This window comes from Macrobrachium rosenbergii, chromosome 19 (genome assembly GCF_040412425.1).
Source record: "Macrobrachium rosenbergii isolate ZJJX-2024 chromosome 19, ASM4041242v1, whole genome shotgun sequence".
In the NCBI taxonomy this organism is placed as follows: domain Eukaryota; kingdom Metazoa; phylum Arthropoda; class Malacostraca; order Decapoda; family Palaemonidae; genus Macrobrachium; species Macrobrachium rosenbergii.
This window is the reverse complement of record NC_089759.1, coordinates 31,859,157-31,873,046: the sequence shown is the minus strand read 5'-3', so window position 1 is coordinate 31,873,046 and position 13,890 is coordinate 31,859,157. Positions and strand designations below refer to the sequence as shown.

Genomic DNA, 13,890 nt, shown 5'->3' with positions numbered 1-13,890 from the left:
CATAAACAAGCGCAGCCTCTCATAATAGGCGTCATAAACAAGCGCAGCCTCTCATAATAGGCGTCATAAACAAGCGCAGATTCTCATAAAAGCGTCATAAACAATCGCAGCCTCTCATAATAGGCGTCATAAACAAGCGCAGCCTCTCATAATAGGCGTCATAAACAAGCGCAGATTCTCATAAAAGCGTCATAAATAAGCGCAGCCTCTCATAATAGGCGTCATAAACAAGCGCAGATTCTCATAAAAGCGTCATAAACAAGCGCAGACAAATGCTAATCTCTCACAAGCAGATTGCCAGGTAGCCCTCCAGAGCAAGATCTGCAACGGTTTTTTTTTTTTTTTTTTAGCTTACTAATGGTTCGTCATCTCATTTACAAGATTTAAACACATCGTTATCATTTTTCGTCAGAAATGTTTAACTAGATTATATAACTCAGTTCCATCTATTAAATTCACATTAGAGAAGGAAACTGTACTATCTCAGTCAAGTCATAATGTATATCTTCAACATTCCTGAAATGAAACATTCTTATAATTAAATCTTAATATGCAGTTCAGCCGTTGACCCCGCTAGTAGATACAAATTCCAGAGAGAGAAAGAGAGAGTAGAGTAAATACACATACCATGGAGAGAGAGAGAGAGAGAGAGAGAGAGAGAGAGAGAGAGAGAGAGAGAGAGAGAGAGAGAGACCTATTGAATCTTAATGAAAATTTAAAGGTGCAGTGATGAAATCGAAAGCTAAAATACCTTACTCAAGGCAAAACGAAATGACGTCTCTGTTACACCACTCTGACATTAATTAACAACTTTTGAGCGGATATCTCGCGTGTGTACAATCCACGGCGATAATTAATGAAATTCCTCACCAAAGTAAGGAATGGGCGAGGGAGCACAGTGGTGATAATATGCTATGGTCGCTGATGGAGAGAGAGAGAGAGAGAGAGAGAGAGAGAGAGAGAGAGAGAGAGGGGATTTTCCGAGTGAACAGATTAATGCTTAAAGTGGCCAAACATTGATCATTATACAGAGAGAAAACGGACGAAATGGACGTTAATGCTGATAAAGACAGAGAGAGAGAGAAAAGATTTACTAACTTATCGAAAAAAATAATAATACTTCATTGTATGATCAAGAATAGTGAGCTAGTGACAGAATAAAATCAGACAGACATACAGACCGAGAGCTTGAATGCATTTACAGAAGAACAGCAACCCCTCACAAAATAGCAGGTCGTTAAATAGAGAGGTGGAATAACAACAGATAACGAGTCTGACAGAACAACAGACACAGTATGAGGGAACAGAAAGAATCGTAATGAAGTTTAATAGCAGACACAGTATGAGGGAACAGAAAGAATCGTAATGAAGTTTAATAAGTGACTGGGGAATACCGAGTCATGCTCCTCGCAGAGAACGCAAAATATTGGCTTTTCATTTTTATTCTGCGAAAATTCCGGGAAAAATTTATAAGATTATGATATTCAATCCCCTTTAATAAGGCAGCTTTTGCTTCTTGAAAACACCCAATGAGAATTATTAAATGAAAACTCTTATCGGCAATTAAGAAAAGACATACTTTTTATATACGTAAAGGTACTCGTGTTACTTCTTCAGATGACTCCAAATAACATGTTCAGTGATTTTCCAAGTTAGAAGTTTATAAAACTGAGTAGACCCATTTTTTATGTAAGCGATTATTTTACTACTACTACTACTACTACTACTACTACTAGAGTTACTAAAAACAACACAGAAGAGATATATGGAAATGAGGTAGACAGGCATAGCAAGAATAATTTGACTGACTGAAAACAGAGATAATCGTAAACAAACAATGAGCGTAGTAAAAGATATGGATTAAGAAATTCATTAGCTAATACACAAAAAAAATATTTCTGTCGTAGTCGCGCGCGCGTACAATGCGAGGCAATAATGAGTGAAATTCTCCTCTAAACGACGGAGTGAGTGAGGAGTGCGTAGTGGTGATAACGCACAAGAGATGATTTGGTATAATATTATTCTAGAGAGAGAGAGAGAGAGAGAGAGAGAGAGAGAGAGAGAGAGAGAGAGAGAATCTGACCTAGCGTAAACAGAAAAATCGCCATTAATGAGAGAGAGAAATCTGACCTAGTGTAAATAGAAAAATCGCCATTAATGAGAGAGAGAGAGAGAGAGAGAGAGAGAGAGAGAGAGAGAGAGAGAGAGAGAATCTGACCTAGTGCAAATAGAAAAATCGCCATTACTGAGAGAGAGAGAGAGAGAGAGAATCTGATCTAGTGCAAATAGAAAAATCGCCACTACTCGACAGAGAGAGAGAGAGAGAGAGAGAGAGAGAGAGAGAGAGAGAGAGTCTGATCTAGTGCAAATAGAAGAATCGCCGTTCATGAGAGAGAGAGAGAGAGAGAGAGAGAGAGAGAGAGAGAGAGAGAGAGAGAGAGAGAGAGAGAAAATCTGAACTAGTGCAAATAGAAAAATCGCCATAAATGAGAGAGAGAGAGAGAGAGAGAGAGAGAGAGAGAGAGAGAGAGAGAGAGAGAGAGAGAGAGAGAGCAGCAAAAGTACGAATCCCCATAAGGGGGAGAGAGAGAGAGAGAGAGAGAGATCTGATGAATTACCATCACAAAATGACTGTCACTGTCGTCAAATCAAGGTGAAAGAGAACAATAACAACTCTTGCATTCTGCCAAAGACGGGCCCGGGGTATGGGGGAGGGGGGGTTATGAAGACGAGAGACAGCCTGACAGAAAGAGCAACAGTGGCGTTTAATTAACGACATGGGAATAGTTCGTAATACTCTTAATGGTGATCGAAAATACTTACGACGTAATAATATTCAGTCTTCTTTGACACTTGAGCTTCTTCTCCTTGAGAACAGTTATTAAAAAATTATTTAAAGCTGAAATATCGCCAAAAAATTATGAAAGAATGGTTTTTGCCATTCCTAAGTTAATTCTGTTTCCTTGTGTCGACTCTTCACGTTAATTTTTAATTTTTTACGTGACAAGTTTGTGAAATCATATTCGAACAAATAGTAACTGTATTATTTGATTATTTTACTACTACTACTACTACTACTACTACTACTACTGCTACTACTACTACTACTACTACTATCTCCAAAATTATAATTATAGCAACAGCAGTATCTCGCCGGTATGCCAGCATTACGATACAATGGAGGAACATTAGATTGAACAAATTACCGTCTAGAAAACATGGGCAGAGAGGCAAGAAAGCTGATGACCCTCATTAAGGCTCTACCTCCCGAGAAGAAAAGGAGGACGAGGAATGCAAAGTTTGGAGCACTGTATCAACACCGAGAAAAGAGCACTTGGGTAGTACCTTCAGGACAGTAAAGATGATTGGTTGATAACAGTCTGGAACAAAATAGAAAACTTATCTCTTCTGCCGGCGTAGAGCCTGAAGAGTGTAAGGAGAGGATTACCAGAAAGAGGAAAGACAAAAACGAAACCACCCCAGAGGCAGACTCGAGATGTAGCTGGAGGTGGCAGCTGGCAATGGCTCATGAGGGAATAGCTTCAGAAGGAGACTGAAGGCATGTTGATGGCAGCACAGAACCAAGCACTACATATATACCAGATGTTTACTAAATAATATGGATGGCCAAGTACCAACAGCCCCTATGTGCCACAAATGCGAACAGAATATGAACATCATCAATCATATGGTAAGTGAATGCCCAGCATCGGTTCAGTATTAGAACAAGAGCAGGCATGACCCATGTTTCAAAGCCTTGCACTACACTGGAGATCTTGAAAGATAATAGCCTACCAAATATATAAAAATGTTACGTTCATGCACCCGACAAAGTGCTGGGAAAAAATCAAGATACCCTGGCAAGGACTGATCAAGTGATACTGGCTGGAATACCAGACCTAATCCTGGTAAGGCAAAAGAGTTGAGGACATAAGGCGAAAAGAGAAGGAAAACGTATGAAGATCTAACAGTGGAAATAAAGACATTTTAATAACCTAAGCATAAGTAAAATATACCCTAACAAGGTTACATAAAAAAATGTTCATAAAAAATCATAAAAACTTGTAATTCGGTAACTGTATATTCACCTACTAGGTATAATCTTCACCATATTAAGTAATCACGTGAAAATACTTTAACTGATTCAAAATAAGCTCTTTCGCTAAAGGAGCAGTAAATAGATTTAAATGTGAAATGTATTATGAAATATATTACGTAATGCAGACCAAGAGGATGACTCCATTAAAACAACAGTAAGTCGTAGTTCTTAAACCGATTAACAAATTTCGAGTGGAATTCTCTCGTGAGTGCAATCCACGGCAGTAACTAGTGGAATTCTCCTCTAAACAACAGAATTGGTGAATGTGCGTAGTGGTGATAACGTTGTCGAAATGATTTGGTGTAACATTATTTTTAGAGAGAGAGAGAGAGAGAGAGAGAGAGAGAGAGAGAGAGATGTACTGATAAAAGAAAATTCTATATATTTAACACAAACAAAGAGAGAGAGAAGAGAGAGAGAGAGAGAGAGAGAGAGAGAGAGAGAGAGAGAGAGAGAGAGAGAGCATTATTTTATTTACAGCTACAAAAAATAAAACTATGTCCAAAATTAGTAGTAAGAGACCACTGAGTGACAAGTCTTAGACTTACAGAATAGAAGAGACTGGGAAAGGAGAGCAATCAGAGAGAGAGAGAGAGAGAGAGAGAGAGAGAGAGAGAGAGAGAGAGAGAGAGAGAGAGAGAGACCGAAAAAGCAATTATAAGGTTCAATTAGAGACAGGAAAATGATAAGTCAAACACCTCATCGAGATGGAAATAATACTATCGATTCACTGCCTTTCAAACTCTAAAAAATATCGATACAAATTTCACTGGAACATTATGAAGGAGTTTTTTCATGCAGGAGAAAATTTTGGTGCTTCTCAATAGACTTCAAGATCTCTTTTAAAGTTTTTAAGTGAGAATTTTATGAAGTTATGTTTAGACATATTATTTAATATAAGTGATTGTTTTATTTCTGCTATTGCCACTACTTCTATCTACAAATAATAATAATAATAATAATAATAATAATAATAATAATAATAATAATGAAAACATGTATAAAAAGAAAATAATTAATAATAACTTGAACCTCAGAAAATACGAACCACAATCTGTATGTATTTTTAACCATATCCAGTAATGACCTTGAAAAATATAGGCAGACATCTTGAGAATGATTTGACAGATTGAAAATAAAGAAAATCCAAATGAAACAACGAAGAGATTAAACAAAGAAATGTATCACGAAATTTATTACGTAATTTAGGACAAAATGACGTCACCACTACACCAATATTGGGTCGTAGATCCGAAACGGATTAAAAAAGTCCGGACGAGAAGTCTTATGTGCGTACAGTCCACGGCTATAATTAATGGAATTCTCTGCTAAACAACGGAATGGGTGAGGAGTGCGTAGTGGTGATAACGTAGTAATGATGTTCTGGTATAAAGCTGAGAGAGAGAGAGAGAGAGAGAGAGAGAGAGAGAGAGAGAGAGAGAGAGAGAGAGAAATTTGATCAAATGCAAATGGATGCTTTCCCGTTAGGGCAAGGTGTGTGAGAGAGAGAGAGAGAGAGAGAGAGAGAGAGAACCTGATTCAGTGGAATTAACGCAACCCCAGCAGGGGCACGAGGCCACGTCAAAGAGAGACGATTAGATTTAACGAAAGAACTGTTATATTCGAAAAACAAATGTCATTATCTCAGAGAGAGAGAGAGAGAGAGAGAGAGAGAGAGAGAGAGAGAGAGAGAGAGAGAATTTAAAGAATGCACGTGCAGAACAGTGATACATATATCACGATTAGAGAAACACAAAAGAAAATAAAAAAGAAAGCGACTGAAAAAGACAGAAAATCAGACAGGGGAGAAAGAATTTGATTTGATTTGTCGAAAGAATGAGTTGCTCTCAAAAGAAGAGGGGTCGTTGCCTCCTAAATAGGAAGGGAAGAGAGACAGCCGAAGAGTGTGAGACTAACGGCCAAGTAGACTGAGATCAGGAAGAGGAAAAAGGCACAGACGGAAATTTTTTTATAATCTTTGTATATGTGAACATTTCATTGGCAGGCAATTGTGAGTCAGGTTGCTCTTGAATAAAGAAAATATTATTGCTGAAATTTTCCTTTTAACCCCACGCTGCAATAATCATGTCAAATTTTGGCTTAAATTTATTCGTTGCAATTTGCTGAACATTAATTGATCATTATCAGTTGAAAAATCGGACGACAAAACTCATGGGCTCAAATTTTAATTTCTTTATGTAATATTAATGCTAAGTTTAATCGTTTTAATTAACACAAAACACTAATTAATATGAATAATTAAGAAAAAATTGCCCAAAAAATATTTACAGGCATTATTTGTAAGTATAAAACTTTTAATAATTCAACAACTACAAATACTAAAGTAAGCTGCAACTGTTGAAGCCACAATGAAGGAATATAACAGTAGATACTATGTAGCCCCATAGTCGCTGAATGTACTGTAATCTTACCGCATGTCATAAAAACTAAGCATCTTACTATGAGAGAGAGAGAGAGAGAGAGAGAGAGAGAGAGAGAGAGAGAGAGAGAGAGAGAGAGAGAGAGAGAGAGAGAGACTGGATCTCCTATGAGAAACGGCACTGAGGAAAACAAAACAAGAAAAGAAAAATGATCTGCAAGCCACAGAGTAAGTCATAACTCTGTATCTCTGAAATTAATTATAAAATTCCGTGCCCAAATCTGCCTTGCATACAATCCACGGAAATAATTAATGAAATATTGCGCTAAAGAAAGAAGTGGCTGAGGGTGAGTGTTGGTGATAACGTAGTCCTGATGATGTGGTAATGTACGTAGAGAGAGAGAGAGAGAGAGAGAGAGAGAGAGAGAGAGAGAGAGAGAGAGGTAATTTTATCTACTGACTACTACATAAATTGGTGTTAAAAGTGCACGCCCTCAACGTAGAGAGAGAGAGAGAGAGAGAGAGAGAGAGAGGTTTATCGATTCACTAAACTGTTGTTAAAAGAGCAATTCCACACCGTACAAAACAGAGAGAGAGAGAGAGAGAGAGAACAATATCATTCCTTACAAAAGAAGAAAAAAGGGAGATTGGTTGATATGATTCGATTTATCGAAAGGATGAGTGGCCTACATAAAAGGAGGTCGCCCTTGACTCCTAAATATTGGTTAAAAAATGACAGACAAAGATACGCACGTATAGACAGTCATATAGATAGCCACGCATAGAGAGACGCCGTACTGGGGAGAAAGAAAGGACGACAGAGAGAGAGAGAGAGAGAGAGAGAGAGAGAGAGAGAGAGAGAGAGAGAGAGAGAGAGAGCCGAAGAAACAGGTAGAATGAGAGACTAGCTGTAGAGCTGAGAGAGAAAAGAGTAACAGGCAAAAAAGATTGATAGCCTTACCGCGACAGAGACTGACTTCGGAGAGAGAGAGAGAGAGAGAGAGAGAGAGAGAGAAATAAAACAGACTGGTAGACAGAAAGAGTCAAGCTGCGATATAGGATTGCTATGTTATGCCTTTTAGTAACAGGCAGGGATGGGACAAAAAAAAAAAAAAAAAAAAAAAACTGACAAACGGAAGGATCAATAGTCATATCCTATGCGTATATGTTCCCTTTTCGGAGTGACAGTAAAGGTTAGGAGATTGCTGTATACAGAGAGGCAAGTTGGTACAGACCACAGATTTTGTGGGGAGGGGAGGGGGTTAGACAGGGAGACAGAAATTATAATTTTGTATGAACATGTTATTCATTGCATATGAACTGACACTGGAATACAAGACCCGTGTGTCTCCCAGGGAACGCCAAATATCATTGCTTTATTCTGTCTCTGCTACAAACCAGAAAAAAAAGTAACTACGATTTAAAATTTTTTATCCCATTTCGTTCCAGTGGGTTACATCTTCATAAAAACATTCAACGAATACTGTTAACTTTGAATTTCTCCAACACATATTCATTAACAGCAACTTTCATGTATTGGTCATTTTACTAAAACTAGTTTTAGAAAGTGTACTAACACAAGCAATGGTACTCATACTGTTATGAATGATAGTATAAAGGCAGTGTTATAAAAAAAAAATAATAGTAGATATAGAATGTCTGCCATCAACATTGTCATAATGAGCCTTTTTAAAACCAAGAATAATATCATATTTTCCTCGTGGACTGAGGGGTACTTCTGCAATGCAAATGAATTGCGAAAACAAACACGTCCTCGTATCATCTGCAACGCCTATTTTCTCTCAGGGGTTTGTAGGAGAGGTAAAGTTGAGGCTTCGTATGCAGGATTTTTAATATTTTTGAGCCTTTTAAATAATATGGAAACATTCTTGAATTATTCTCGAATGTAGAGGATTCTTCCTGGAAAGAACTAATCTTGCGATATAACACCCAGTACATCACAACAGATGGAAATAGGAATGGTTGGGTTGAAGCAGAGAGACAAGAACTCTCTCTCTCTCTCTCTCTCACTGCTGGCTGGAATATGCGAAGATGCCTCACGCACGATAAAAGAATTGAACGTCACCTTCCGCTCTTGTATTTGACCTGAATCGCTGGTTATTTGTGTAATAATTTTGAAATCTTTTCAGATTTTACTATATGAATGCAGGTAGCGGTTTCATTATCAAGCTTTAGGGAAATATATATCATCTCTGTAACTAATGACTGAGAACAGTGTCACTTTGCTCAATGCGTTAGCACGTCCGGATTATCATTGACATTTTCAAGAAGCGAGATATCTAGTTGGGTAGAGAATCCTTTAAAGTCCCTGTTCGAAAGAATCATAACCTAGAGCGTATCTTTCTATAGCTGGACTGAGTAAAATGTAAGACATATATGGCACTTCTGGTACGACATGTTTTCCCCTCGGCACTCACTGTCCCCCGTTCCAGGCATGGCATCTCTCCCTGGCTCAGTATCGACTGCCGAGCTAGAAAGGGACGCTTGGCTGTTTCCCCTCGGTATATATCCCCTCTTTGCTCTCGCATGCCAAAGGATATGAAGTTCTTTACCCTTAGCGACAGGAATTAAATCAGCGAGGAAAAAGACGGCCCTTCTTTTACCTGGAGTGCTATTTTGCATCATGTTGGTGATGAAAAATGAGGGATGGTTATGATGGTTAGATATGATTTAGAGATATAAATCTTCACTGGAAGAATTGTAATTATATGTAAAAAGGGAGGAAAATTGATGGTACTAAGTGATTATGGCTAAATAGTGGCCTGTCAGTGAGGATTCTTGTGTAAGAATGTTTCTTCTCACGAGGTGAAACTTTGTTAGAATTGAAAAGTTAAAGTAAGGGATCAGTGATGCATCGCACTCATCTGTTCCTGTATCATTTGGCTTTTGCCTTAACTACTCATGCTACAAAGCCCGGTAAGTATTACTGTCATGATGATGAGATTTATACTTTCCGTTCTTCTCTTAATCGGTGTGAAAAGGTAATCTCTGTTCAGAGGCATCAAAAGTGTAGGTGAAGCTTAAAGCTACTAACTTTTATGTGCGTCTGTATGTTTGTAAACAACTGAATTACTGTTATGAAAGCGGAAAAGTGGAAAAATTGGATCTTTCCTAGATAGTGACCCCCACGGGTTTTAATCCGGTATGTATCCACCTTTGCGGCGTGTTTAGTACAAGCCCGTTGGGGAATGCCGTAAAATCATAAACAAAAGACTGTAAATATAACGAAAAGAAATATTAGTCCTAGATAATGACCTCCGAAAACCCTTGGGGGTCACTATCTAGGAAAGATCCGAAAAATTAATCATTCTTATTATCTTATTTTCAAAATTTCCTTTCCTTAGTACAGTATAAATTTATCTCATTATTTTTCAAACATACAGTCTTGTTCTTATTTGTATTCATAAATGAGGATTAAAAATCTTATCAGCTTAAATGCAACAATTTTATTTAAATGAAAAGAAACGAAATTGTTTTCTATCCTCATTTAAAAAACATGCCTTATATTATATTTCATGAAAACCTTATTCATGTCTGCACAAAATAAAAAATCCATTTTGGTTATTGATTTTAGGTTTTTCGTCCACTGGCTGATATGACCAGCCATAAAGTTTTTTTTTTTTTAAGATATTATTTTTTTTACTGTTAGCCAATGACAGCCAAGTTTATAATGTCTGCTTTTTGATTTCCCATTAGTTTGAATTCAGGAACATGTAAAGAAAAAGGCAAATATTTTCTTTACTTGTAAATACAACCGACTAAATAGGAACAGTAGAGTAAAAGTAATTAATGCTAATTTTTGGAAACGCAATTACTTAGCAACTAAACCTCAGCCATTTTATCTCGAAGTCTTAGTAACTTTTCCTTGTAATGACTGATGACTGAATAGGAAAAAATATATATCTTTAACAGAACAAAATATGTACAACAGTTCACGATTCAAACAATAAGCTCTTGTATACCTTTTGTTTTGTTGAAGATATATAATTTTTCCTATTTTCTTGAAAACTCCTGCACGGCAGTAACAGAACTCTAAAACACACCTAGTTTATAATCACTACTGCTTACTAGGAATATCTAACTAAGGACTTAGTGGCAGTAAAAGGTTATTCGTAAGATATGATCTAAAAATGTATAACTTTTTAGTCAGCGTCCCCTGGAATATGGGGACGAGGAACAATAAGAGATTTATAAGAAAGAATATGAAGGGGAAAAGGATACGTTTTAATTTCAAAATTCTGTTAGATAATTTAAGATATATTGTATACACTCAGTGGTCTGGTAAAACTAAGGTATACTTAACTTTTTTGTATACACTTTAGGGAACATTCAATTTTTTCCAGATGCATTTATTACATTTTCAATAAAAATATTTGAATTCAAACCAAGTACAAGAATAAAAAGATGACATTTATTAATGTGTATATATATATATATATATATATATATATATATATATATATATATATACATACATATACATAATATACATACACATATATATATGTATACATATATATATATATATATATATATATATATATATATATATATATATATATATTACTACTGATAATTTAAATTAGTGAAAAGCTTCAAAATCAACACAACAAATATGAGTTCAACCAAAATCTAAAACTATATTAAATGTGGATTCCTTAAATGATCTTAAATATTTTTCCGACGTTCTGAATTTATCTGATTGCTTATATCTTACAAAATTCTCTTCCTCTTCACAGCGGAATCTATACTAACTGTTGTTCGTATATACTTATAATATATTTGGGAAATATTTATATTATCATTATTTTCCATCGTTCGTGCAGGACCCTGTTTCCCTTTTCTATCACTTCGTTTAAAAGCTACATTGCAGTGATTTCTGTTGCTGATATTACTGGATTTTAACGGATGAATCAGGAAAAAAAAACACGAACAATTCTATTCTCAAGATCAAATAAAAAAACGGATATATATTTCTCATGTTATTCCATGGTCATAATATTTTGAAACATATATGCTTTGATGAGTGTTTCACTGTTGTTTTCTTTTTGTTTTCATTTATTAAAAAGTGCTTTGCTTTATTTTTTCAACATTCACACACACACACACACACACACACACACACACACACATATATATATATATATATATATATATATATATATATATATATATATATATATATATATATATAGAACAGAATGAGGGTATGGGGGTATGTGTGAGTTTGGAAACAGTGCCAAAGGAAGTAGAGAAAAAGATAACATACAGGACAATAGAAAATATTTAGGTGGGTAGATTCACATGCTCTATCAACGGCCACTAGAAACTTTTATTTCGTGACCAGTTTAGACTCGAAACAAAAGAAAAGTGTGAATGGGAATATTTCATCCGGCTCAAAAGTTCTCTCCTGAAAAACCGTAAAATGAAAACCGAACGTGTAATTTCTGTTTGCTTTTATTCCGAATTTCACGAGACTGTTCCATCCGATTTTGTACTTGCGTCTGATCTCGGAATGGAATCTAAATACTTAAGTTTGCTGCCTGTCCTTGACGTGGAAGACGGAGTCGAATTATCAGGACTCGCAGCGACTTTTATTTTCATCTTAATTGGAATGCAGATGTGGTTTGAGGAAGTGCATGAAAAAGAGACGCAAAAAAGAAGAAATATTGTCATGAGGGTGAAAATTCAACTTTCGATTAGCAACTCGCGTAAGAAAATTTCAATAAACTGCATCAGTTTCTCAATTAATATCATCTGTAGTAACTTCAAATATCAAAACGATAGCAATTGTCATTTGTAAACTAATATATTTAAACAGATAACAACAGATACCAAAATATAACTACAAAAGAACAACTGTAATTAAATAATAATTTCGAATGGTGTTATGAATAAAAATATACATTTCTGATCCACGTTCAAAAAATAAAACTTCTCAGACAGATTTTGCGCCGATTTACATTACGAAATTTTTTTTCCGCGGTAATTATATGTCTTTAAAATAGCTTTAAAATTTGAGAATTTAGAGCTGAAAGTAATGAATTTCTATGTTTACATTCAGTCTTTTATCCTAAGTATGAGATATCTGATGTACATCTTCAGGTGTGTTTATCTGTCATATTAGATACACATACACATATATGCATATATATGTATGTATGTGTGTGTGAGTATACTGTATGCATACACAGGCACACACATATATATATATACTGTATATATATGTATATATATAATACAGTATATATATATATATATATATATATATATATATATATATATATATATATATATATATATATATATATATATAGAGAGAGAGAGAGAGAGAGAGAGAGAGAGAGAGAGAGAGAGAGAGAGAGAGAGAGAGAGAGAGAGAGAGAGAGGTATACATAATTAAGTTCTACACATTATATACCTGTTTCCAATTCTCTGGTTTCAAGAAATTTTTTTATGATTTACACAAATAACCTTGGAAAATACTTAGGCTTTTTAATAATTAACTTCAAGATATGGTAATAGAATATACGGAAAATTCTCATACCGTCTATGGATGCAAAATGAATTTATTTTTAGCTAAACAATATTAGCCTACTATGCAGTACGGACGTAGTATTCCTGGATCAGACTGAAGTGAGTGAGTAAGATACTGACAGAATCCTCAGTTTCTGGGAAAACTTAGAAAAATTCGATTTGCTGCGATCTGAATAAACTGAATACTCTGCATTCATACATTTCTAATAGTACCTCACGACCAAGTCAGAAAACGCAGTGTGATGCAACTTTTTCTATTCTAAAGGATATAACGCCATCAAATACCAAACCAACTTTCTAGTGCGCACTATTCATGAGTCAGTTCACTTGAAGAATATATTTTACACATTATCTTTTGAATGAAACATTTATTCCGTTACCTAAACGGTTTATTCTACTTCTTCATACCTTAGTGTATGTCACGGACCGTAAATACTGTATTTAGAAATCCTCAACCTTAAGATAGAGGTAGCACTGCAACATTTTGCGATTCCTGGTATTCTTCAAATTACATATTATGTACAGATGGTAAACGTGATATGTTTTCTCACAACTTGAAATGTGAATTTTCTATACTCTTGCCATTTCCAAAGAGAATATTATCCACCATGGAAAGATGAGCAGAGAAACCAAATGTCTTTTTCTTTTATTTGCAAAGGTAGATTTTCTTGAGTTTGCGCAGCAAGTATTTGTCTTCATTATTAATCCAATGAAATGCACACGATTAATAATAGTTAAATTTACCATAAAACTATTCTTTCAACAAATATGATCGGAAAGGAAAAACTCAGTAACGCTCTGTTCAATATACATTTTACAGGTGTCCTATTAATTAAAATCATGTCCACGAAAA

General features: G+C 35.4%; 1 protein-coding gene and 1 long non-coding RNA gene across 2 annotated transcripts in view; one reads left to right on the top strand and one right to left on the bottom strand.

The window, feature by feature from the left end:
• Positions 1-13,890, bottom strand: part of LOC136848803 (uncharacterized) — a 176,804-nt gene that overhangs the window by 147,183 nt on the left and 15,731 nt on the right. The window lies entirely within an intron of this gene.
• LOC136848801 (nephrin-like) overlaps positions 9,215-13,890 on the top strand; it is a 290,589-nt gene continuing 285,913 nt past the window's right edge. The window contains exon 1 of the mRNA XM_067121454.1: positions 9,215-9,416. Within this exon, the coding sequence (XP_066977555.1) occupies positions 9,350-9,416 (67 nt within the window). The 5' untranslated portion in view covers positions 9,215-9,349. The remainder of the gene's footprint in view (positions 9,417-13,890) is intronic.